Source organism: Chrysemys picta, chromosome 14 (assembly GCF_011386835.1).
Source record: "Chrysemys picta bellii isolate R12L10 chromosome 14, ASM1138683v2, whole genome shotgun sequence".
Taxonomy (NCBI): Eukaryota; Metazoa; Chordata; order Testudines; family Emydidae; genus Chrysemys; species Chrysemys picta.
This window is the reverse complement of record NC_088804.1, coordinates 18,615,933-18,642,986: the sequence shown is the minus strand read 5'-3', so window position 1 is coordinate 18,642,986 and position 27,054 is coordinate 18,615,933. Positions and strand designations below refer to the sequence as shown.

At 37.8% G+C, this 27,054-nt stretch overlaps 1 protein-coding gene across 22 annotated transcripts in view; it reads right to left on the bottom strand.

The window, feature by feature from the left end:
- Positions 1 to 27,054, bottom strand: part of ZNF423 (zinc finger protein 423) — a 322,726-nt gene that overhangs the window by 79,615 nt on the left and 216,057 nt on the right. For 11 of the 22 annotated variants that reach the window (XM_042852236.2, XM_042852235.2, XM_065567087.1 and 8 more), the window contains one exon: positions 22,176 to 22,260. In XM_042852236.2, the coding sequence (XP_042708170.1) occupies positions 22,176 to 22,260 (85 nt within the window). Of the gene's footprint in view, positions 1 to 11,370; positions 11,461 to 19,055; positions 19,147 to 22,175; positions 22,261 to 27,054 lie in introns of all 22 variants that reach the window. The other 11 variants (XM_065567080.1, XM_065567079.1, XM_005289817.5 and 8 more) reach the window with 2 other exon arrangements.

Genomic DNA, 27,054 nt, shown 5'->3' with positions numbered 1-27,054 from the left:
TATAAAACAAATCGTGACACACCCCCGGTTAAGAAACACTGATATAGTAAATAGAGCAGTATAAACAAGTTATTGTTTCTATTAAAATTTTAGTTTGTACAGACCTCGCTAGTACTTTTTATGTAGCCTGTTGTAAAATTAGGCAAATATCTAGATGAGCTGATGTACCCCCTGTAAGACCTCTGCCTACCTGGTTGAGAATCACTGGCTCTATAGCATAGAGCTTACTCATGCGCAAGTCTTTGCAGAATTGGGGCCTATTTGACTAAGAATGATTACATTCTATTTAAATATTCTTTCTTAAACCAACCTATTCTGTTAATAAAGTACACAATTAAAATATAAATCCTAGTATGCACATGCTTATATCCATAGATGGATAACAAGCAGATGGGCTCTAATGGAGCTCCATGTGGGTACAGCAGTTTCTCTCCTGTTGACTTCACATAACACAACAACCAGGGGCGATCCAATGAAATGAATAGGTAAAAGGTTTAAAACACACAAAAGGAGATAGTTCGTCATACAATGCACAGTCAATCTGTGGAACCTGTTGCTGGGGTTGTTGTGAAGGCCAGAAGTATAAATGGGTTCAAACCAGAATTAGATACATTCACCGAGGATACCTCCACCAATTGCTATTAGCCAAGATGGTCAGGGACGCAACCCCATGGTCAGAGATGCAACCCCTAAACTTCTAACTGCCAGAATCTGGGAATTGATGACAGGGGATGAAACACTTGATAATTCCCCTGTTCTGTTCATACCCTATGAAGCATCTGCCACTAGACAGTATCAGAGGACAGGATATTGGTCTGATCCAGCGTGGCCATTCTTAAGACTGCAACATCTAGGCCACAGTTCTTCAAATTAGAAGATAAAACTAGCACTTTATTTCTTTGTTTAATCAACTTTTGAACAAAATAGCATTGGGTTTGCTGTTATAGTCAGGTAGGATGGAAACACAGGATCTCCAAAGTTCACTAAGCTGGTAGATTTATGTTAAGCCAGAGACAACTCAGAACAGGTTTATCTGTAGCATATTAAGGACCTGATCCTGCTTCCCACTGGCAAGAATCCCAGGGTACTGTAAAAGCCCTGGGACTCTCTCAAAGAAAAAGATTATAAAACAAGAGGAGAGCAACTAGGGAAAGAAAGCTGGTAGAAGAGAAAGAAGAAAGTAACCAGACTAATAATTTTTAAAACTGTCCCAACTCTCTTTGAGAGCTGGAAAAAGCCACCAATCTTTTCATTATTGCTAACTCGTATTTATTTTTATTCCAGAGGTTCATACTGTATATTCTACTGGAGGAATGTGGTATCAAAAGAGTAAAATACCTCCCCTTTACCCAAGACTTTGTGACTGCCTGCCTGACAGAAACCAGACAAAGCAATAAAACAAAAGGGGAGGGGGGAAACGTTAAGCTTTCCATTGATTTAAAAACCTATATTATTTTACAATACTGCTTTACTCTATGCTAAGGAAACTAACTCTAGACCTGATCAGAGTATCACTTTTCAAATGCTTAAATCCCTGTAAAGGTTTAGTGTCTGGCTGTGTGCATTTTGCTCAGTATTAACATGTTCAATGGAGTACTTTGATTTTTTTTTTTATCTAGACGCCAGAAGCTGGTGAATATATGCTTCATAGCTTCAGATAAACCTTTTGTTCTTCTGGGGCTGATCAGCTGGTGCGGCAGCGAGAGGGAGAGGAGGAAGGAAATTCACAGGGGCTCCACGGTTTCAAAAAGTCAAATTACCTCTGAGCCATGGCATTGCTGATAATTTAAATGAAAAAATATATATACAGGCTGCACCACACAACATCTCTACTGTTAGGACTTTTAATGAAGCCCCAGTTGTGATGACACTGAAGCAGAGAACGCTACGGTGGGATAATTACTTGGCTCCCTCACAGCTGAGTTTCACAGATGCATTATTAACGGCACATTCCATGCCATAACGAGCACCGAATGTAGGTGGGATTCACAAACCCCGGCATCCGCCATTAGCAGGTTGGCGCAAACACAAATGAGTGTTTTCACAAAAGCATGCAAAGGTTGTGAAATTCCAATGAATTCTTTCACTGGAAAAATAGTTCAAGCTGCCATGACCGGATATGTCACCTCCCATGGCACACTGTGCTCTGAGTGAGGCACCATGGGAAATTACAGAATCAGAATGCATTGATTTTTCTGTAGAAAATACAGGCAGCAGCCCTGATGAAGAATTAAGGAGGAAATGTAATAACCTAATTCTCCTCCAATCTCACTCTCCCCCTGCCTTGGTGCTCCCCACCTTGTTTCTGTTTAACAATTATCCAGGTATACAGGACTAAACTGAGCTTTGATGCAATTGGGTGAAAGGACACTGGGCTGGATATAATTATACCTGCTTTCATCAGGGCTGAATTTAGCCCCCTTTGCCTGAATGTCACCAGCTCTGAGAGACATTTCCAAGCAATACTTGTTTTAAGCTGCCACGTGTTTCATGCTGTTCTTTGCAACATTCATCCCCCTAAACATTTTCCCCCTAACAGGCTTTCTCCATGGAATCTATTTACAGTATATGCAGTTATTAATAACTCCTCCTCAAACCATACAGTATATGGCCTGAAAGCTCTAGAGGATAAAGAGGGAATTTTCACACACACAAATTACAGAAAACACAACATTAATGTCTTCCACTTGCATTAATCCAGGGCACATTAGTCTAGCACCATACCTGCACCTTCCTCAGCCCAGTCAAAAAAATACCAAGCAGTTAAAAAAATTCCTTATGGCCACGCTGCAGTGTTCTCTCTTCATTTTCAGAAATCAGCTTGGAGTAAGAAATGTTATGAAATCAGTGGCAGTCCTGGTCCTTTTTATTTTTTTCCTATAAGCTTCCATTTCAAGGTGACCTTTTTTTGTGCGTTACCCCAAGTGTTTCTGCACACATACGGAACAAACGGTCTCCCAATAATTAACACTAGTGCTTAATGAAGTCCAGCAGCTGTGATGGCAAACTGAGGAGTGGCCAACCTTTGTAAACTAACTTGGGCTCCTCCAGTTACAACTGCTTTAAAACCACAGTAATAGACTTCTCTTTGCCTAGTTCTCAAAGATCATTCTTACCAACAAAGACAAGTGTTCAAGATTAAGCATTTAATAACAAAGCTTATCTTTGAAGTAATATTTCATGCTGGCAAATTATGTAAAAAGGCTGGATCAATTTCAATGAATGCTGCAAAATTAATACAAATCCAGAGCAGCAAATGAAAAACTAATATGAAAATGTGAGTTGTTAAAGACATAAACCTTTACAAATTCTAGAAGTATAGTTCCAAGAGAAAATTGGAGATAGCTTCTTCGGCAAAATCCACTCCTGTGGACTCGTTTTCTGATAAAATGTAAGAGGAGCTAACAGCCAACAGTTTATTAAAATAATGCCGTTTGCTAGTTTATTCATTCTGTTCATAAGTATGGCAAGGATACTAGGTGAATTTTATATGAGAATGTTAAAAAATGTCTCTATTATAAGTCACATCACGCGTCATTCAGAAAAATCTACTCTTTCCACAAAGTCCTCTTTTATACGTGTTTTCCTGCAATATTCCTTTATCCACCTCCTTATTTGCAATTTTTCCACACTGCAACACAGATAATGTTGTCTGATTTAAGAGGCAAGTTCCTAATCTCCTCTTGGATCTGCATGGTGGATCTCGCCTCCTACATTTCTGCTTTATGTATGAGCACAAAACTCCCACTCAGGTTAATGAGAGATCTATGCACTAAAATCTTGACTAAAATATCAGTCAAGATCTACTGAGAAGAATTTTGACCTGTGCCTGTAAGAGGAAGCTACAGAAACCTTAATATGACGTTCAGGGCTTGTCACATGGAATTAATCTGGACCAAAATAGATTGTGAATTTAAAGCGAGTTACCTATTCCTGATTAATTCAATGTGTGGATGCTCTTAGTCCAGAAGAAGAGTGCCTTATTCTGAATTAGTTTAATCCTTTATAAGTGGATTAAACTAATTCGGAACAAAGCACTTATTCTGGAATAAGTGTGTCCACACATGGAATTATTCAGGAACAGGTAATCAGGAATAACTCCCCATACAGACGAGCCCTTAGATTGCAAGTTGATATCTCAGGGAAAGAGAGAGGGTCCAATTTTGCCCTCAATTACATAGGTGACTCGCACCCATGCAACTGAATCAGATGTATTCTGTTTCCAAAATCACTGACAAGGATAATGACTTCTACTGCAATAAACAGTAAATGGCCTTTACAAAGATATTGGGGAAGAGAATTGGCTAATTTACTTTAATTTAAACTAATTTACATATAAGAAACATGTAATAATTTACTAATACCTCCAGCACTCTGAAATCAACAAGGGGTCAATCATGAACTCCAAAATTGCAACACTTGTAACCACTTCACTCCTTGAACTAGCAAACTAATATTGCATAGGTATTAAAGTACTTCCTAGATAATTCTGGATGTCAACACCCTTCAGAATATAATTTAAAAACAAAATAATCAGTTTAGACAATAACAGAGTTCTTGGGGAAAAAATTGATATGTGCACAGTAATACTGATTTCCAAGCTCAAATTCCTTTGTCTACTTTAACACTAACTTTGGACCCTATTGCTGCCTGAAGACTCAAAAGGAGTTGCATTTTTTTTTAAATTGCATAACATGGCAACATTCCACAAGCAGGAAGGTACCAAAAGGCTAACAGCCAAGAACTAAACTTTGTTCTACTCTACTAAAAATAGTGCACTGATTAGCCAATTGCATTATTTATTTTCCTCAGATCAGAATAACCTTATTAAGAAATCGTAAGTAAGCACTTATTACAAAGCAGTTCTGATTAAATTCCACAGTGCAGATATTTGGGAGAAGGGACGTGGGAGAACGAGAGAATATGAATGTCTTCATATATAGGATGCATAGCACAATATGCCTGTACACACTCCACATATATATATATATATATATTATATATATATATATGAGTGTGTGTATAAAACAGCCATGGAAAAAAAGGTCTATAACAAAACAGAGAATTTGGAGGTATCTGTTAACCATGATTATCCTGTCTTAAAACGGAGCATTTTAGATTTCTTAGCTCCCTCTTTTGTTCAGTTTTGGTTCTCAAGCTAGCAGTTTTCTGCTCTACACTTTATTTTTGTGCACTCTGTAACACAACCGGACAAAATTCTACTTGCTCATTCGCCCAGAATGAATATTTTTAAATAGGAAAATAAAGTATCTTTAGTTTTTTCATAAACAACAATGGCCAAGATAAAGGGCTAGCAAGTATATTTTAAAGTTCAAGATGATTTCACAAGGCTGCTGCAAACCATATAGCTTCTTCAATTATAAAGTTCACTCATATACTAAGACAGAAATTTAAGGGAATTATCTACTTGAAAATGGAGAATGAGCTGCCAAATTTGGATTGAGTTCCAGATTTTGAACCCTTCCTGTTCCCCAAATTGTGGTGTCCAAGTTTGTTTTAAAAGTTAACCACAAAATCTGACTCCGAGTTTGGATTCCATTTCTCTCCAAAGTTTGGTAGTTTGGAGCTGTTTAGATCTAAAGAGATGTTTGGGGCCCATCTTTACTCCACAAAGAGATGGCGATGTTTTGGACTTGGTTTTTGCCCTCCCCACCTCCCCCTAAAAAGTTACTTTTTTATATACAATGGACCACTGGTCTTATGATATGCTTTCGATACTCAATTAAAGGATGGGAAATCATTTCTAAGAAGAAAGCATTTTTCTTCAAAGTGAAATGGAGAGGCAAGATACTACACGTTAAGAAATACTAACGTGTTAAAGGTTTTAATAGGCAAGATCATGGAAGTTTGAAAATATGATTCATTTATGCTATATATTTATGTATACAAGCCTATTAGGTTCTGTAGCGCTTTTTAACATTATCATGCATAAATATATATTCACTGTACATAAATGTATACACATAGTAAATGTATGCTAATAACCTTTTGAATTAATCATGTTATAAAGCTGGTGCAGACAAGATGAAGCAATAAGTCTAAATATTCCAATATTCTTTATTGTATTCAAGTATTAATACATATATGCATTTATATACAAAGATTAATAACAATATTTATGGTTTATCATCTTAAACTTTAATCTTGTTCGTAATATAGAAAGATTTTACATTTATGGGAGGTAGCTTTATTATTTAACACTCCAAGGGCAAGATTATGTTTTTCTATTAAAAGGAAGAGACATACTTCTCCTCAGTCCTTAGAGTGCTAGCCTTCATGTTCTGCAATATGTTGTGGCTCAATTTTTATACACACCAATTTCTTATCTGTTAGTTCAAGGTGAGTACTCCAGCTAGTGACAGTTATTTTATTAATACCCCAAACCTCTCAAAATACTGTGCATGAAAAATGGCACATACAACTTTTGTTGTGTTCACTTTCTAGACAGAGAAATACTAATGGTCTTTTTTAAAATCTCTATAGTATTTTGTCAATATTTTTTTATTACAGCAGAGCATATATAAATATTTTATTGTAAACCAAGGGCCTAAAATAAACAGTTTAGTAAATAGTTATTACATTACAAGGAAAAACATCTGTGGAAACTGTTTTCCATGTAATTATTCTTGCTATTTTACATTAGCGCTCAACGTGAGTTTCTTTGGCTCTAATGTTTCACTTGTTCTAAATCTTCCTCCTTGTTGCTATTATTAAAATCTTAAAAAGGTGCCAAATCTTAAATGAAGAAAAAAAATGATTCGCTAGAAATTATTCATATCACAGTGAGCCTCTACTAAACCTGGCAGGGGTGCAATATTTTCGGTGAAATTAACATAAAATATACAACTGCAAATTATCCAGGAAATAGCTATGTTCTTTACAGCATGCATTTACATTTGGGGGGGGGGGGGAAATGTTCTACTTATCTGTCTAGCACAAAGCTAAAAACAGTCTCTTCCAAAGCCAGCTTTAAAGGGAAAATAATAGATCTGCATAGGGAACATGGTCCTTAAAGAGGATATAACAAATAGCTGGTTGGCAAAATCAACCTTAGAAATTACTGGAAATAATAATCAACCCTGGACATTTCTACTGCTGAATGCTAGCAATCCAGTTTTAGATTTCTTCTTGATACACTGAATGCATTTCCTCTCTTAGGCCTCAGCCCTTTCTGCTAAAACACAAGAAAAATTGTAATACTGTGTAAAATGCAAATCTTGCTGTAAATATTTTATAAAATTGTTGCATATATCCCAAAAAAAGCTATAGGTCTTAATTGAGAGGAGGCTATTTTGCCAGTCAATATATGGAAATGTAAAATGCTAATTCATGTTTTTCTACTTGTGAAAAACCCTGGAGAACAGCAAAACCACAAATGCACTCACTTTAATATTATACATATAATTTGGCTCCCTCTTTACAATCCCCACTGTCCTGGCTTTTATCTCCCAATGGCTGCAGAGGAAGAATCACAGAATCACTTTTACATCATCTGCACAGGAAGTCAACCCCCATGCTCTGCCAGCTTGGCAAAGAAGCCAGAGGCTGAGCTAACTAACACTGCAAATAGGAACTGAAATAAGAAATTCCAGCCCTGTTACACAAGAAACAAGCCCTAAATGACATTAAACCTGATCAGAGAGGAACAGCATGTGAACAGCGTTTCACCAGTGAGAACTAACTTACGTTAACAGCAGCCCAGACAGAAGGCACACAGGCAGATATGAAATCCGATGCAGCCCAATGTGCACACCTGCAAGTGTTAGGAGTCTGGAGATTTTTTGCTGAAGTGTTCTTAGCACACGTAGCTTTTGTTTTTTTAGAACAACTGATGATTGTGACACTAAGGCTTAAGACTCCCTTACTCGGTGTCATTCTGAAATCTCACTAGAAGTTTTTTGGTCTGATTAAACATATAGTCACCAGTGTTAGCCTTTATTCACTCACATGCATGTTTACTTGGCAAGGGAAGGATTGGGAAGGGGGATATTCTTGTGTCTACTTTAAATGAAACTATCAAGTAACTAAATTTAGAGCTCTCAACTGGTAGCTGATGCTGGCTTTAAAGTCTGAAAATGATAGCTTTCCCCCAACAGTTTTAAGGGTTTTCTCCCCATTAGATTTCTTTATCTTCTGATTAGAGCTGAAGTTAATATGGTTGTTTTGTTTAACATCAATAATGCCAGAGTAGATGATCTAGAGATCCCTTCTGGCCTTAAATTTTATGACAAAATGCTGTGTAAGTTTTATTAAAAAATACCTCTGTCTTTAGCTCAGAGGAGGCTGCATGGTCCTAATCCTGAAAAAACATACTCTGTGCATAGTGCTTACTACCAGAAGAAATCCCACTGAAGTCTAAAGGACTACATAGAGTAGTTAGAGCGTCAGGATCAAGGCCTACTGGGGTAAAAAGGATGGAAATTAAGTTGATTGGGTTTTAATCATTGGATCATGCAGCACTCACTCACGTCATTAGTCTGTAATTATGTAAGTAGTTCTACTGACTTCACATGGGACCACACACACGTGAATAAGGGCCACTCACCTGAGTAAAGATTGCAGTATATTTTAGTGGAGGTCTAGTTAAGGTGCATAATGGAACCCAGTTGAACAACTATGTATGTTTCGTTTGTGGAGCACAAGTTCTCTCTTAGGACTTGCAGGTGCATACTAGTTTTAAACTTGGATGCACAGCCCTTACTTTTACTAGAAGTATGGGAACTTGCACCCGCAAAGCCTAGAATCTAGATTAAAGTGGGGTTGTATGCTCATTAGAAAGCAGACATCCACAAAGAATACAACTTTTGCCCAGAACTCATTCAAAATACGCTTTGATAATCAACTATGGAAACTTAAACTATAGTTTCTTATTCAGGGCTCCACATCAGATGAATTTTGATGAATTTAACAAGTTTTCCTGTTAATGGATTTCATGGTGTGTTGCCACTTTGAATACCTCTACCCAAATAAAATGTTGTGTACAATGATGTGGTTTCACCACATAAGAACGGCCGTACCGGGTCAGACCAAAGGTCCATCTAGCCCAGTATCCTGTCTACCGACAGTGGCCAATGCTAGGTGCCCCAGAGGGAGGGGACCTAACAGGCAATGATCAAGTGATCTCTCTCCTGCCATCCATGTCCACCCACTGACAAACAGAGGCTAGGGACACCATTCCTTACCCTTCCTGGCTAATAGCCATTAATGGAGTTAACCACCATGAATTTATCCAGTTCTCTTTTAAACACTGTTATAGTCCTAGATTGCACATTCCTAGATTGCAAACGGCAGCAGTTCCCTCAATTTAACCACAAGAAAAATAGGTTATTGGACAAGACCATTTCATAGATATATTTTTGGTCTCAAAATGTTTTTTTCATAACTAATATTTACATAAAATAAACATGCAAGAGTGATATCACCATGCTTGCTGTAGTTAATGGTCTGATGGATATTTCCACTTAAAGGGGGAAAAAACCTTATTTGCAGGGGTTAATAACCAAGGCATACTGAGCCATAGCTTTACAAGGAACCATGCCCTTGTTCTGAATTGTTGAAATTTGGCTTACAAGACTGCATCACAGGAGTATCTTTAAAAAAAAAAAAAGTTGTTACACAGACATTTCAGATTTCAGGGATTACAGTTGCACAAAGCACAAACCATTCAAGACTGGGTAGTTTATGACATTTGATTTTCTGCACCGACCTCCAGAGTTGCTGCACTCAACATTGTTGAGCAGTTTGGCAGTGACACTTAAAAACAACTGCAAATTTTGGTTTAAAAACAGGTTATGAAGCAGGTGCAGTAAGTTTTTTCCATCAACAACTTCATAAGGAGTCTTTGGCATGTGAGACTTAGTACCTATGCATAGCATCCACATTGCACCAATAGAGTGTAATGGCTCCAAATGGCCTGTTAGCCAAACCTGGAAAAGCTGTAAGCATTAAAGACCTTGACAATAGACATTAATGCCTCCAACACTGACAAAATAAATCACTATCGATTTAAAGGTGCTGTTAAGAGTCATGGCAAGAATCCATATTTAATTTTAATAATTCCCCATCAACATATTCAACAGCTGCGCTGTATGTTTTAAACATTTCTGTATTATCAGAACTATAAGTAATTCATGGGTTTTAATATACAGGGTTTTTTTAAAAAGTCTTCTGCCTCTCACATACATTTCAGCTACAAAAAATTTACTAGATTTGTAAGATTTAAAAAGATTCTTAAGCAAGAACATTCAGACTTTTCCACCTATACGGCAGACTAAGACATCTCTGTGAATTATGATAATTGCCAAAGTGACAAAAAAAATTTTTCCTCCTAAATTCTGAAATTTCTTACTTTTTTGGGTAAGCCAATAAGACTCTTTGCTTTTAAAGCATTATTGTCAGGTATAGATTCATTGAAAAAAATAAACTGTTTCCTTGCCAGTGTTATCAATATAACTCTTTAGAGTCTAACTAAAATATTTTTTAGAAATTTACTTTTCACCATATGTGATCATTTTTTAACTTTGTGGTCCAAGTACATTGAAAACAAGATAGTTTCATTTTTGTTTACAGCCAGCATCTAATCAATTTCACTTTCTGGTTCTGGCATACTAGTGTTATTCCTCTAAAAATAAACCCTTTCCATGCCTTTTTTCCCATAAATGGGAACCTATCTATTAACAGTCGATTTTTTAAGATCTTTTTTCTTTTTTGACAGTCCTAAATTTTGGGTGTAAAATCCTATTCTGATCATGACAAAATTCCTATGTATATTTTTTTCACTTTAACTATTTCTTAAATATCTTAAGAATTAGACCATGCCACAGAACATCAGCCATCTACATCTGGCCACAGTTTTGTTCAGCACTGTCCAGTTACTGATCATTGCATGATCTTTCATCACTTGATTTTTTGTTGCAGACATTTCTCTCTTGATAGAAGTCACAGATGCAGAATTAGCAAATGACAGGCCATATCCCCATATGCTAGAGAAGACATATTGGCAATGGGATGAGTAAAACAAGCTGTAACAAATGACGTGCTGTTGATACTAGCTGATGCTGATCCTCTAACACATGGAGCGAAGCTGTATTTGGTTATTCTGGAGTAAAACCTAGAGTCAATGGATTTACTCTGGCATAACTGAATGAAAAACAACAATTTTTACAATTGTACAACAACATTATATTCAAAGGCGCTGATCTTATTCTTTGATAGGCATGGGTGAGCACACACAAGACAACATATGACTCTGCATCTAAAGGCAGGGTTAACCTCTGGGTGTGGTTATATTTACTACAGTATCTAACTGTTTACACACATATAAAGTTCAGCGTATACTTTATTTCCTACCTGCAGTGACATTTTTCATAGTCCTCCTCTCCATCAGTGCAGGAGCTGGAAAAGAAGGTAACGTCTCACCATATGGGGTTTGGGCTGCACCTACAGGAAACAGGAGGTAAAAAGACTCAACTCTTCCCCGTGAGGTCAGCACCTCATTTACCCCCAGTGCATGGGTTAATTCCAAGACAACAAAACAAAGAGGAAAGAGATTCAGGGGAGGCAGGAGAAAGTGTGTTGGTGAAGAGGAGGACTATAGAAAACACCATTACTTGTAAGTAATTACTCTTTTTCATCCTCCCCTCTTCACCAATCTAGGAGTTGGAAAACAAGTTCAGTCCTCACCATATAGAAATGTAATTGACAATAGAAGCAGGCAATAGCCTCTTACCTTAAAATGACTATAGTATCTGACAGATCCTATGACTGAAAGTGAATTAGCTGCAGAAGTTAATACAAATTTATGGTGGGTAGGAAAAATGTGTACGTTTGACCCAGTTGCTAGTCTTTAATTTTCCAAAAGGTACATTCCATCCGAGAATTGCTTACAACTCCCAGCAGAATAAAGCTTCATGCAGTATGGAAAGACTCAAGATCCTATTGTTTGAAGTATTCTTGCATAGGCCTTGATCCACCTGGAAACAGTAATATTTGGATGCATTGTGTCTTTCCCTAGCCAATAAAATGGGACAAATAATGCTTTTGAGTTGTAAAATAGAATCATTAGTCTAAGGTAAGAGTCAATGTTTTGCCTGATATTCAAAGAATGAAAACTGTCTCTAAAGAAATGTGGATTGATTATGATAGATCAACAGAGTTACTGGTTCATTTAAAATCTGATATTACCTTAGGAAAAAGTCTGATAACGAAACTAAAATCTTCTTTCTCAAAGTTCAACTGAAGACACAGAGGCAACTGTTAGAACCTTCCTGCTTAGAGACAGGGCCAAAAGAAATACATTTTTTAGTAAAGCAAATTTAAGGGAATTGAATCTGCCAATTCAAAACTAGAACAATACATAGATATCACTCTGGAATAATCTAAAGAGAAAAGAACATGAAGTGGAAATCTCTTGATTCCTTAAAGAGGCCAGAAAGTTGCCAGAATTACTAATAAGTTGACCCACAAAGAGTTTTCGCTACAAAAATCCAAAATATAAGTGACCAAACATATATGGTACCTACTACAGAGGCAATTGGTTCTCTCTGCACCAAGAACTTGACTGAAAATCATGAGTCAAAGGTGTATTGAATTTAAAGTAGAATTTAAAAGAATTAAAATGCTCTTCATATGTCAGAATAATGTGCATGAAATTCTTGCTGTTGAAAAGTTTCTCTCTACACTAAAGAATGACCAGGAAAGAAAGTACGCTGATTACTCAGGAGGATATGAAATAATATTTTTGTCTCTGAGGAAGAAGGGAAAAATTATACTTGATCTGACTTGCTAGTCAAGTATGACGTAGCAAAATGAAATTTGCTCTAATGACCATTTGTAATGGGCAGTCTCTTGACTTAAAGGACCAGTTTAATGTCTCCCCAAGATTTGCACTGCCATTTAATTTGATCCTTATTTAAAGACAATGCACCAACTGTATCCCTTCAAAGTAAATGGAGTTACATCGAAAATGAATTTGGACCTATATCTAATAGGCAAAAATTCTGATTTGTCCATTGGATAATCAGACAAGTTTCAGTATACATAACTTGATAACCCTCTTATTCAAATACAGATGTTTTCCATAGCAGGAGAAGGAAGGAAGGAAATGTTCTAGACCTGATCATCGGAAGTGCTGAGCACTTGCAGCTCCCTCTGAAGTCAGTGCGTGCAGGTGCTTAAAACCACTGAAGCTCAGAGTTTTTATTAGTAAGAAAGGGACTTACATCTACCTTTCTAGTACTGTGTACTTTCTCTTCCCACTGTCCAATGACAGGGTAGACTGAACAGTGTCCACACCTCCCAAAAGAGATAAAATGGTGCATGGACATTTTATAACTTTGGCCAAAGACGTTCAATTTTCGCAAATATGCACTCCTTTGCCTCCTCCCCCATTTGTTTTTAGGTAAGCCCGGATATCTTGCTAGCGCAGAAACAGAACTGGTAGCTGATTTCCTTGCAGCTTTGGATGAGAAGGCATTAAAAACTGCACCACTAGTTTGGGCAGGACTTGAAGAACAGGGAAATCTTCTTTCTCCAAGAAAAAGCATTACTTATCTGTTAACAGCAAACTGCCTATTAAAACATCATAACACCTAGATTTCAAGGCAGAATTGGTACAAAGCTAAGGGACAAAGAAGAGTCAAAAGATGTACATAGAATTGCAGTATAAACAACCAGTGAAACCTGTAGATGTGGTGGTGTACAATATGGCTCTTTTATATCAAAGAGAGAATGCAACTGCTGCTGTTCTAGGACCTCTACAATCTTCTCTACATACTTTATGACCACAGAAATGACAATCTTCTCACAGGAAGAGGTTATCCCCTTTGATTAGCTCATTCTTGCTCATGTGCAATTAGTGGTAGCACAAACTGATTAAAGGGAACTTAATGTAGAGTTTTAGGGGTTTTTTGTTTTGTTTTTTTAAGTACTCATCCTGTTGATGGATGCCATCTTTAATTCTTAATTTCTTCACTGTATAGAGACAATGAAGTCTAATTTAGTTTTAATTTAATCTAAAAAATTGGTTCTTTTCAGCATCTTTATCCAACAGTGTTGCAGAATCTATAAGCTTTCCTAATAAAAGAGAAAACTTCAAAGTGAAATCCTTCATGACAAGGGAAATCAAATATCTCATATTTATCTCATATCTCAGATGCCACGCTTTAAAGAAATCATTTTGTTATTGCTTAGGACCTCAATTATTTAGTAAATTGGTTAATTTCTTAAGCAAACAGTGGTGCCATTGAAGGCAAAACTCTGTACAATTCAAAGAAGCAGGATTCAAATGTGAGGAAATAAACCACAGAAATAAAAGTAATGAACAGATTCATGTAAAGAGCAAAAGATGTCTTTGCAGCATCACTCTAGAAAAGCCTGAAGAACAGACCCAAAAATGATGGAGCTTTGTTTATTGGAACATTCTGATTCTTTGTTTTTTAAAATCAGGAGAAAGGGAGAAAGGTCTGATGGGAAACTGAGGTGCTGACCTTTATAGTGGGAAAGAGTTGAGTCATTTTGCCTCCCGTAGGTAGAACCAAAATTCCATATGGTGAGAACTTACCTTCTTTTCCAACTTCAGGGTTGGTGGAGAGGGACTCTGTGAAGAATGTGTGCACTTATATTCATAGATATGTGTCCACACGTGTACAAATAATCCAAGAAACAGGCAGAAAGTATCTCTGCAGACTGCTACATACAATTCTGGGTTTTTTTTAAATTTGGGGGTAGGTTTTGGTTTTTTTTTTTAAATACAATAATTTTCAAGGTTAACAATACCACTAAAGTGACAAGTTACAGCATCAAAATATCACAGCTTACACACACCAAAGTTTCCTGGAAAGTGTCATTTTTGCCACACTAGTTAACAGATGTTGAAAGGCTGTGAATTGATTGAGATGCTTGCTAATGATAACTTTGAAGAAACATCAGACTTAAAACTCAGACTGATTACAGAAAAGGTGTTTTATCAACTGCTCCCCTTTATGAATAAATATGAAACTACCAGGAAAGTGTTTAAATGAGTTTAATCATAGCTACATATGAAAATTGGGTTGAAGGGCAAAAAGGAATCTTAACACGGTTAAGAGAGAATGAAAGCGATATAAAACTGTGATCACAGACGATTATGCATGTATCATGCAAAACAGGAATGTTGTCATAGCAGCTATAAAAATGTCAGTGAAAACTGAACTACTATTATGCAAGGTGTAAATGAAATGAAAAAATGCAAAAGGAAAATATGAATGAATATATTAAGGGAAACGCTATTTCTTTCCTGGTTGATAAACAAGCAAAACAAAATACATTTTCATGAAATAGAGTAATTTCTAGAAACAAATATGCATAGATAACAATTGTAAGAGACCATAGCGACACTGTGTATCTGGATGACAAAGTTATTAATATTTCTGGCAACAAATTTTCCATGTGTCAGAAAGAAAGGGAGGGCTAAAATGTACAATTATGAAGACCATTTTAAAATGGGAAGCCAACTAGATATTGGATTCTATTAGGGCCCGACATTTCCTGCTAAAGTCAATGGGACTTTGAGCTCTGGCCCTGAATGAAACTACACTATTAACTATTAATAGTTTAATTATCAGTGGTGTACATTTACAGTGCTATATCCTCCTATCTACTAGTACATATGTACCACGCTCACCATTGTGTTATTTAAGTATCTACATAAATCATGATTTATTATTATTAACAATAACAGAGAACTAATGTAAAACTCAAATCAAGCGCTTTAGGTAGGCCAACAATTACATTCAGGCTTATAGATATAATACATATTGCATTCTAAGACCCTCAATCCTGCAATAAGTTCCATGTAGACAGATGCCTGCACAGGCATAGAGCCCCACTTACGGCAACAGTATCCCATGCACACCCAGGGGTTTATATAGGCAAAGCACATGTGAGGATCAAGGCCCAAATACGAATTTCTAAACAGAATGTATGTAACTCATAAAAGGTTTGAATACCAGTTTTTCCTTTCTAAAACCAACTTTAAATAGTAGACAGCTACCTTAACATGTGATTCCAGTACTACTTATTAATTAAATGAACTCCATAAAGAATTAGATGTTTAAAGCAAATACTGCATTAACGTATAAGGGTTGTACTTGCAACAGTGCATTAAAAGAGCAAGACTTAAAATATGCTTTTAAAATATGAAAGTTTTACAAATATATTTTGAATTCTTAATGTGTTCATAAATAATTCACACATTCAACTGTTAAGTCCAGAAATATGTTATCGTTGATCATTTGCATTTAATGCTTTAAAAACAATCTGGCACATTTTTTATTTGCCTTAACCCTTGAAAGCTATTACAAAGATGCTGTGTTCCAATGTCATCATCATTGCTACCATGTATACATTTTAATTCAGCACTGGGCTACACTACGATCTATGTTGGTATAATTACGGCACTCACAGGTGTGGAAAATCCACATCCCATAGCGATGCAGTTATATCGGCCTAACGCCAACGCCTGGTGTAGATGGGAGGGCTTCTCCCATCGACATAGCTACCGCCTCTCGGGGAGGTGGAGTCCCTAAGTCGACGGGACAAGCTCTCCTTTCGTTGTAGGTAGCATCTTCACTTAGCATTGCAGCTGTGCCGCTGCAGCGCTGTAAGTGTAGACAAATCCTAATACTTGGCCAAAGGCCAGTAGGGTTTCTCTCTCAAGAATCCAACAATTTTGTCTCAATCATTTGACACAATGTCATGACTGGATGGAAAGGAATTTTGTTTACTAAGAAGCACCTTTCAAAATTTAAATAACTGAGAATTCAAGCAGCATGTTTAACTAACAGCGCATAAGAAAAATAGGACATTTAAAAAGAATTAATGCCTTCCTTTAATACACATTATTGTATTAAGATCCCTATTCTGAAATGTGCTGACTATCCTCAGCTCCCAAGTCAATGAGAATTGAGAGGACTCAGCACTTCCCAGAATCAGGCCCTAACAATAGAAATGTCTTTGTATCCTAGAAGGAGATGCATATGGCAAATACTTCCACCTTTGCAGATGCCATTTGTAAAGTGTGGTAAGCTCTGTATCTGGATCTACTGCATATTAACAATGAATACGTACACTCAGATAGTCCAGTGATGGGCAGCAGTATAAAACCATAACTAGCTTTACATACATACAAAAACGTGGGTAGGACAGTTATGTTATTAGCTGAATCAATGAAAAGTAGAACAAAGAGATTCATGCTCCAAAAGGTTCTTAGCTACATTCTGACTGTGAAATCTCAAATCTTTTAACTGCTCTCTTGATGTTATCTCTGTGATTTAGTTGTCTATCAATTAATAGCTCTTTTAAATGTGAAAACAACTTTCTACACACTGCTGTCTTTTAAAGTCTGTGTATTATCCTAGTTCTTTGGGTTTAGCCACAAATTTGTTACACTAGTTATTCTTATTTTTGGTCATGGTTTTATTTAGAATACTTGTGTCAATTTACAGAAAAAATGTAGATGATATACATTCCATATGTGTTTGTGATCCTGGCAAAACAATTCCGCAACTTGAAACACAATATTCAGGACGGATCAGTGACATTTTATTACAGATTAGGTTATACAGATGTTTGGGATCCTGTGTTACCTGAATCAAAAATATCACTAAAAACACACTGCAGCTCATTGCTCAGCAACATACTTTTGTTTTTGCACTGAAATTTCTTTTTGCCTCCTTCATCAATACAGTTAGGTAATTTGGTAGTTCCCCATCGTCCAAGCCAGAGGATGCTAAGGCCTTGTCTACACTACAGGGGGAGATCGATCTAAGTTATGCAACTTCAGCTATGTGACTAAAGTAGCTGAAGTCGACGTACTTAGATCTACTTCCACAGGGTCCCACTACGCTATGTCGACAGGAGACGCTCTCCCGTTGACCCCCCCCTTGCGCTTCTCTTTCAGGTGGAGTACAGGAGTCGACGGGAGAGTGATCTGCGCTCGATTTAGCGTGTCTTCACTAGACCTGCTATATTGACCGCTGATGCATCGATTGCCGCACGTTGATCCCCCGGTAAGTGTAGACAAGCCCTAAGTCTACAAAGCAGTCCAAGATCCAGACGACAAAGCTATTTCAATACGACTGGCACTATTGTCCCTTACAGCAGTAAAATGAATAAACTGGGCCTCCTGCTTTATGTATTCCCCAACACAAATGAAGTACAGGTTCTGGAGTCCATTCTAGTTTACAATAATCTGCCCATTTTTACACTCTATGGCTCTCAAAATAGTTTGCCAGAAGAATCCTGACCTTTATACACACAACGGATTGGGAGGGGCTGAGAAGAATATACAGAGATGATTGGGCTGTATATTTGTGTGTGTACTTATAAAAATTAATAAGGGTGTCCACTATGTTGACTGGACACCTTATCTTAGACTAGTAAAAATCCAAATAAATAAATAAATACACTGAGATAAATCTAGAGAGAATGCTTTGCCACAAATGTGGCACAACGACCTATCAGTGGCCAAATGATTGAATATTCAAATGTCCTACTGCTCCCTCAGCCATAGAAGAAAGATCTATTAAGAGCTTTATGTGATTTTTGCTGTTGCCATGGTTGTTCACGTCTCCCGCCGGTGGAGCCAGTTGCTTAGCATGCCCATCCTCCTAGGCATCTCATAGAGACTGCACATCAGAGGCAGTGGTAGGTGGGGGAATAGGGGAAATGCTTGAAACATGGTCAGGTCAGCACAATAGGAGGTAAGGAGTACAGAGACTGCAAGAACTACAGACATTTTTTGATATACTCCTGGGTGGACTCCCCAATGCTGGCAAATGTTTCAAAGAGGGATCCCCTTTCTCTGTGGACAGAAATGTTTCAAAGGAGCCCCAATCAGTGGAATGTTTCAAAGACATTCTGCTTTCTAAAAATTCCACCCCGAAAACCCCAGACCCCTTCCTAACTAATCACGACTAAAGGGGCCTGACTCTGTGGCTGAAAACCTTCCTACAGCCTACAGTAGCTTAAAATAAAACAAAACATTCACCATATACCTGCTCCAGGGATGTATCCAGTCTGTTCAGTCTCCAGGGACTCTGCATGGGACTCAATATGCTTCTGTGGTTGGGTACAGGATATGAAGGGCTAGAGTGCAGAAGGGTAGTTTTTCAAAGCAGTGCGTGGGAGTAGTGTGGAAAATTTCCTCCATACTCCTTTGAAAATTTCAACCTACTCTAGTGAATTACAACCAGGGCCTCTAACTCCTGAGTATACAGCCAAGAAGTAAAAGAGGGAGATGCAGCCCAGTTAACTGGATGAAATACTTGGCACTGTTTAAAAACTAAATTGTAAGAAGTACTAATGTAATTATTTAACCATGCTACGGAGGTGTCTTGTATTACAAGGCATAGATCATTTTGTTGACTATTATTTGAAAAGAATAAGTATGAGTTTAGAAAGCCACTTTTATCATTTGTTTTGTGTGCATGTGAGTATGACAGGAAAAAAAAGTTCGTGCCGCTGAAAGATGTTGGACTGTCAGATCTAGTGACTAAACCCCTCTAGCCACTGGGCACATGCACCATGGGCCGCAACAATGCAAGCTTCCCTGGCACACTACTGCACCAGTATGCCTCCATCCTGACTTGGAGGCTAGGGTGGGCAGTCTCCTTGCCAATTTAAATCCCTAATTTCTCTATCAGGGCTCCAAATAAGTAACAATTCATGGTGGTGGTTTTTGTAATATGGACTTTGGTCCACTGGGATTCAAGCAAGACCCCCAACTCACTTCTCAAAGGCTACTGAATAGGCAGCCCACCAATCTGGGCTAGATTTGTAAATTGAAAAACTCTTTAACCCATTACATTTATTATAAGTAAAACTACTTTACTAATAAGGAGCCACATGCCCTCCTCTGCTATAGTATATGAAGGGGAGTAAAACAAGCATTGTTAGGGCTCCTCACCCTTAGGACGGGCCCAGCACAGGCTATGCAAATTTTGGAGTAGATGGGCTATGAGCAGACCAGAGAAGCAATCACTGTCCATGATATTCATGTCTCTGAAATACTGAATTAGCATTAAAAACATATGCGGGAGTCACTGGTGGTGGAATGAGCTATAACTGCTCTCCCCATACCTTCAATATCCTTCAGTCATGTGCAAGTGCCAGCAGTAAATTCACTGGCAGAATAGTCCCTAAGTCAGCTATGCTCCCTGGGTGAGATGGGGCCACAGAGTGTTGTGGAGTTGCTCAGGATCTACAGGGCCTGAGAGAAGCTTGGTTTCCCATCAGAGTTTCTATTCTTCAACTCTTCTCTGATCTTCTAAACCCAACCGAAAGACAGTTGTGAGCTGAACCTTGGGGAGCTCCTCCAAGTCACTCCCAATCTGTAGGTTTTTCAAGTGAGGGAAGCATGTGGCCCTTTGAAATCGGATGCGATACTCAATTCGTGCCTTGGCACACTCTAGTATTTACCACAGCTTAGTCCTACAGAACGGAAATCCATTACCCATACTGGGACTATGTTCCTGAAGTTTTCTACAGTCTTCTGAAGTTTGCACTCTAACTTATTTACAATTCTGAGGAACTGACATTTGCAGCCCTTCCAGAAAGAGGCACCACACTTTTCTCAGCTCCACATATCCTATACCAACGCCACAGTTTCCAACACTTCTGGTATTAGAATTCAAGCTTTACCATATAGACATCAAGTTATTACTGCAGAGAGCAGAACTTTGGTCTTACAATAATTAATGTATGAAGTGTATATATCATATGTCTGTAAGTTAAAGAAGTTACTTATTTCAAAAAGCATAAAACAATTCTGTCTGTAATCAAACAGTACATTGATAGCAGAATCCCATGCACTTCACAGTTTTAGATCACTGATTATCAACCTCTGTTTTACAGCTTAAGTTAAAAGCACATATCAGCTTTCCTAAGGAGACCTCTCTTTCAGGTTTCTTAACAAAAAAGCAGGGTGGGGGTGGGGGGGAAGACTTTGAAATCACTGTGGTCCAATTAGCAAGGATCTCACCCTTCAAGTCTGCAAACCAGAGATTACATTAACACCTGGTACAAACGCTAACATTCTTAGATATCTTCATCTTCTATTTGACAGACTTGAAACTCTTGCCTAGCACTACTATGGAAATTCTTGTGACTGACAGTGTATATCTTGCATTTATAAAGAGGTTTTTTTAATCTTTATGTCAGTCTTTAATTCTTCCTTCAATATTTGGGCATAATTCACATTAATGATAATGGGAGTTACATACTTGCATTGAGGGGAGAATAGTGTCCTAAATGTAAAATTGTTCTAGGAAAACCATTACGCTTATCTAAGATAAATGCTGCACATGAACATATGGGACACATAAAGTGCACTGTAGGGTCCTTGAAGGATCTCTTACAACATATGCCTAGAGTGACATGTATAAGAAACTCCTTTGTCATCTATGCATCAAAATAAACTGATCTCTTGGGCCATCACATATATTTATAACATCTGTACAGAGAGGAAAAAATACTTCTTTGCAATTGTCAGAAAATGACCATACAGCTGCAACAGAAATACCACTCTTCAGATTACAATAACACTTGAGTGCAGCTTGTTATGCTAGGGATCTCAGCAAGGTATTGCTTTAAAAAAAAATTGAACATCTGAAAAGTTGAACCTTCTAAAGTCCAGAACTGTTTGAGAAAAAAAAAAAAGAAAAGCACTGAAATAACTTTTTAAGCATTTTGTTTTGACAATGTGCCTCAGGAATTCATCACATTTAACTGTGAAAATGTGAGCCATTAAATCTATTCAATGTCATGACATATAAAATTGAAGCATAATTGCTCCTAAGTGGTTGACAACTGGCAAGTACTTTTTACATGGATAGAGGAAAATTTATGCTATAAAATGTAAGATATTGTCAAAAGTTTGATTTTAATATAAGTGAAAATGCTACAAGAGGATTCAAAAGGGTAGAAAAAGCTCAGCAGTAATACTTTTACAACCACACATTTAAAAAGCTTTGAAATGAACAATCATTACATCTAAACCATTTGCCTTGAAAGTTTAAAAAAACAGTGTGAATATTAACAAGTGATTAGAATAGAAATTCAAAAAGAGTAACAAAAACAAGTAGCCTATGAGAGGCCTGGTTTAAAGAGTTTCTTACCAATCATATGGTTTGCAACATGGATTTGTATCTCTCTTTCATTCTCAAAGGTCATCTGGCACTTGATGCACTGATAGGTCTTTTTCTGTTTAATAACCAAAAAGAGATTAGAGAAAACTGTACTGTAGCATAGAGCAGATGTGATTAAAAATACGTCCCATTACATATGCTTAACATTTCTCCTACCTAATCCTTTTTTCCATATACCAAGGTTGCACAGTTTTTTTTAATGAAAACTCGATGTACTAATATTTTGCCTTCAGAGGACTTTAATCTCAAAGCAAAAATTTCAAATGATAGCCTAAATCAGGGTTTCAGTGCTGAGTACATGAAAAACTGATAACTTGATTATGACATAAACCCTCTATTACTGACACTTTACCCATAGCAGTACAAACGTCTGTGCAGGGAAACAAAATACTTTTAAAAGGAGATCTGTTTGCTTTCAGAAAAAGATCAACTTAAAATTTTTTTACTGTACTGAGGGAAACTCAAAGTACAATAGGCCCAAGACCAGTAGTACCTCAGGGAAAGGAAGGTGTGAATATATTTTGTACAGGTCTCCCATTAGAAATCTTGCAAATCCTACAGTAATATGAAAAATAATTTCCTTACACTGTTTTCTGTGTCATAATGTCATACTAATGAGGCTTAGCTGCAGAAACCAGGAGACAGTGTGAAGATGCAATTACACAAGCCATTTATTCAAACAGGGAAAATGGGGTTTGTACTCAGATTGAAAGTGGTGTGTGCTCTGGCGGTGTGACAGGAAAGAATCCAAGAAATAATTTGTAGAGAATAAAATTCACTCGACAATTTAGGAATTCCAAGTTAAAACAAAAAACACCAGTGCTGGGGAAAAGAGAAAGAAGTTAGTTGGTGCAGATTTACAGATCTCTCTACAACGTCTCCCAATGCCATTTTTAGGGGAGCTAATGAGGCCTAGAAAAGATAAATTGGATTAGATATTTGTAAAGTATGTAGAAATATTAAAATATTAAAATGTGTTCACGTGTGGGTTTGAGTAAAATATACATAATACATGCATATTTGAACAAACACTGATTATCTAAAACATAAATGCATAACTGCATGCTTAATACGTATGCTTAATTACTGCAACAGAGCACACAAACGAGGTGCACATTTTTCACAAGCATTTGTGCACGTGCAGTTTAGAAAAACTGGGCCCCTTCTGCATAGAGTTTATTAGGAAGAAATTATTACCACAGTAATATTGTGGAGTGGCTCTTTCTGCTCCTATCACACTGTGCCATGAGTACTCAGGGCCTGCCTCTCCAACTCCTACTATGGATAGCCTCATAATGTGTGAGTCTAGTCACTTTTTTTTTTTTTTTTTTTTTTAAACAGAGCACCACGTTCTCATCACTAGCCATTAATGGTAGAATCCCACTTTTGTAGTTGATTCCCCAGCACTTTGAATTATTTACATTTGTGTATATTTTTAGATCTAAATTATTTCTTGTTGCATTCCCTCCACCCCAAAGCCCATGTGATGAACCCAGTTGCCAGGGCAGCAGTAATAAATCCAAGGATTTGGAGGAGTGTAGCAAGTTACTGCCTCACCCTCCATGTACGGGAGCCAATTTCCTTGAACGCTTTTCTGAGGAGAGAAAAAAATAGGTGCTACCAGTATTTTCATAACTACATTGCACCTCAGCAACAGGTTGGAGATCGAGATTAATGAACGTAATAATAATAATAGGTACACCTGTCTATATGTTTGCAGTGTTGTTGTAGCCGTTTTGGTCCCAGGATATTCGAGAGACAAGGTAGGTGAGGTAATATCAATCACTGGACCAAACTTCTGTTTGATGAGAGAGAAGTTTTTGAGCTTACATAGAATTCTTCTTCAGATCTCGGAAAGGAACTCAGAGCATCACAGCTAAACAAGGACACCCCACACCAGAGAAGTAGATCACATCATGGAACAGGCCATCCAAATAGCCCAAGAGAACCTGCTTCAATACAAGGGGGAAAAAACCTCTGATCATACATCCCACACTAGAACCCATATGAGGTATCATCAAAAAATTACAACACATATGGGGACCACATCTTAAAATAAATCTTTCCTCAACCCCCCTCTTCTGACCTTCAAAATAACACCCCAACCTTGCCAAGCTCGCCATCAGAAGCAAGCTCCCCACAGACCAGGACCCATCAACTCAAAGTGGCACCAGACCCTGCCAGAACAATAGATGGAGAACCTGCAGACATATCTCCACTGCTACGGTGATCAATATCCCCCACAACACACCTTTTAAAATCCATGGGGTCTTTAACTGCCTATCACAACATGTGGTGTATCTCATCCATTGCACTAAATGTCCCAATAACAACTATGTGGGTGAAAGCAGACAATCACTATGCTTTCGAATGAACTCATATAGAAAAATGATAAAAGACAAAAACATCATATCACCCATGGGTGAACTCTTTTCACCAAACTATCACGCCATATCTGACCTCTCAGTACGTGTCCTCAAAGGAAACCTGTACAACACCTTCAAAAGACAAGCCTAGGAGATTAAATTCATAACTTTGCTAGACACTAAGAATCATGGTCTTAATAAAGACACTGGATTTATGGCTTACCACAACAACCTGTAGCCCACCAACCCCACTTTTTTGTCTTATGACTGCAGGGATGTTAACAGGACACTTTACCTTGAATGGTCCCTTAGAATATGTGTTTTACTTATTCTAAACAATCAGTTCCACCTTGTATTTAGCTATGACGCTCTGAGTCTCTCTCCCAGACCTGAAAAAGAGCTTTGTGTAGTTCGAAAGCTTTTCTCTTCCACCAAAAGAAGTTGGTTTCATAAAAGATATTACCTCACCCACCTTGTCTCTCTGTTTATATGAATTTTATGTACACACAATGCATACTGTACATAATGTGTATGTATGTTGGTACACACACAGGGCCTTACGTGTTGTAAATCATTATGGTTGGTTTAAATGTTGTAACATGAGAGAAAATATGATAATAGGATAAAACAATATGCTGTTGGGTGAAAATTGATTCAACCAGCCAACAGCACCTGTGCAGAGGGAAATCGTTTGGATTGGATATAAACCACCAAGATGACTCAGAAATGTCCCCCCTTCCCTCCCGCCTCCCAGAGTCCAGCCTAAAATGTGGGTTACAAATGGAAAAAAGGTTGGATTTCTGAAGCACTGCTTTCCAGGAGTCCGTCCCAGTGCACGAGCATGAGTACAAACATACACACACACTTACCTACATAAACCAGGTAGACATATATACGTGCATGCGTGTACATATACACACTCATACACACAAACAGGTGTCCCTAACTCACAAGTTCACCTTGGAAAACATTGGAGAAATCAAATGGCCACATTCAAAATGTGAAATCTTCCCCTCCTCCAAAAACTTTTAAGTCTGGATCTAGGGTGTTGGTTTAGATCCATCTCTAGTTAAAATGTTTCATCAGTTAATTAACTCATTAGTTAACAGGGACACTGGTTCAGCTCAACTCACTATTCAGACCTTTAAAATTACGTTAACACATTGTATTTATTTATAAAGAATTTTCTTGTGAATTTTAGTGCTTGTGAAAGATGTGTATTGCCAGACTTGGAGACTGTAATTTTGTTTATCCTAGCCCAGGCAGTGAATGCAAACTTCCCCATATCACCCATCCAACATACAAAAATCCCAACTTGGACAGATTGCCTCTTGAAGTGAGAGGGTACATTTCAATCTCCATCCCAGCTCTATCACTAAGAAAAAGTTTATGCTTGAGGGGCTAATGGGCTGCATGTAGCACACCTCTGAATGAGATGAGTTGACTTTCAAGAGCAGGCTTAAATTCCTCATGGGATCAAGATACTTAATTCCTCTTCTGCCATGGAATAACAGAATGATAAATAATATAATTTATAAATTATAATAATTATAATAACAACAACAACATAAGACTTTTTGGGTGATGGGGTCATGGTTTTCCCCCCCACACACACACAAATGGCTATTGTTCCCATGGGTTTTCCAGATTGCTCTCCTTTAACTCTGGAAGTAAAATCCTATTCTATAGGAAGTGAAAACGTTCCTCCATTCAGGTATCTTTACAAGGGAAGAGAGAAAGAAAAAAAATGGGGAAGGACAGGGCCGGCTCCAGCATTTCTGCCGCCCCAAGCAAAAAAAAGGAAATTAGGAAAAAAAGAAAAAAGCCGTGATCGGTGGCGGCAGTTCGGCAGCAGGTCCTTCGCTCCTAGAGGGAGTGAGGGACCTGCCGCCCCCGAATTGCCGCACATGCCGCCCCTCTCCCTTGGCCGACCCAAGCATCTGCTTGTTAAGCTGGTGCCTGGAGCCGGCCCTGGGGAAGGAACTACACCCCAGAAGAGTGAGTAGGAAAGAGAAAGAACTGAGTGATGAAGCAAAAAACAGGATCTGTTCACCCCATTTTCCAGGTCCCCTCAACTCATTCCCTTAACATGTTTACTTTAGGTGGGTCATATAGAGCAATGCAAATGAAGATGGCTATTGACCTGAAGTCCTGAGTGTTTGCCACTGTCAATGTTAAACAACTATTGTTCTTTATAGCTATAGCAATAAAGTTATGAGAAATGTGTGCCATAAAGAAGAAATTGTTACATTTTTGAGCGTGGGAAGTTAATTTCTCCAGTATTAAAAATATGCATCCAGACATCATCTGTCTCAAAACTAAACCAACCAGGCATGCCCCTCTGGGTGGAAACATTAGCCACGCTTGTTTTTCCAGCAAATGTGTAAGAAGAGCCTATCAGTGATTATTCACAAATGAAGCCACTTCCTAGAAAAACGGAGACTTGATATACAGTGTTTGTAATGAAAAATGAAAGCATTAAT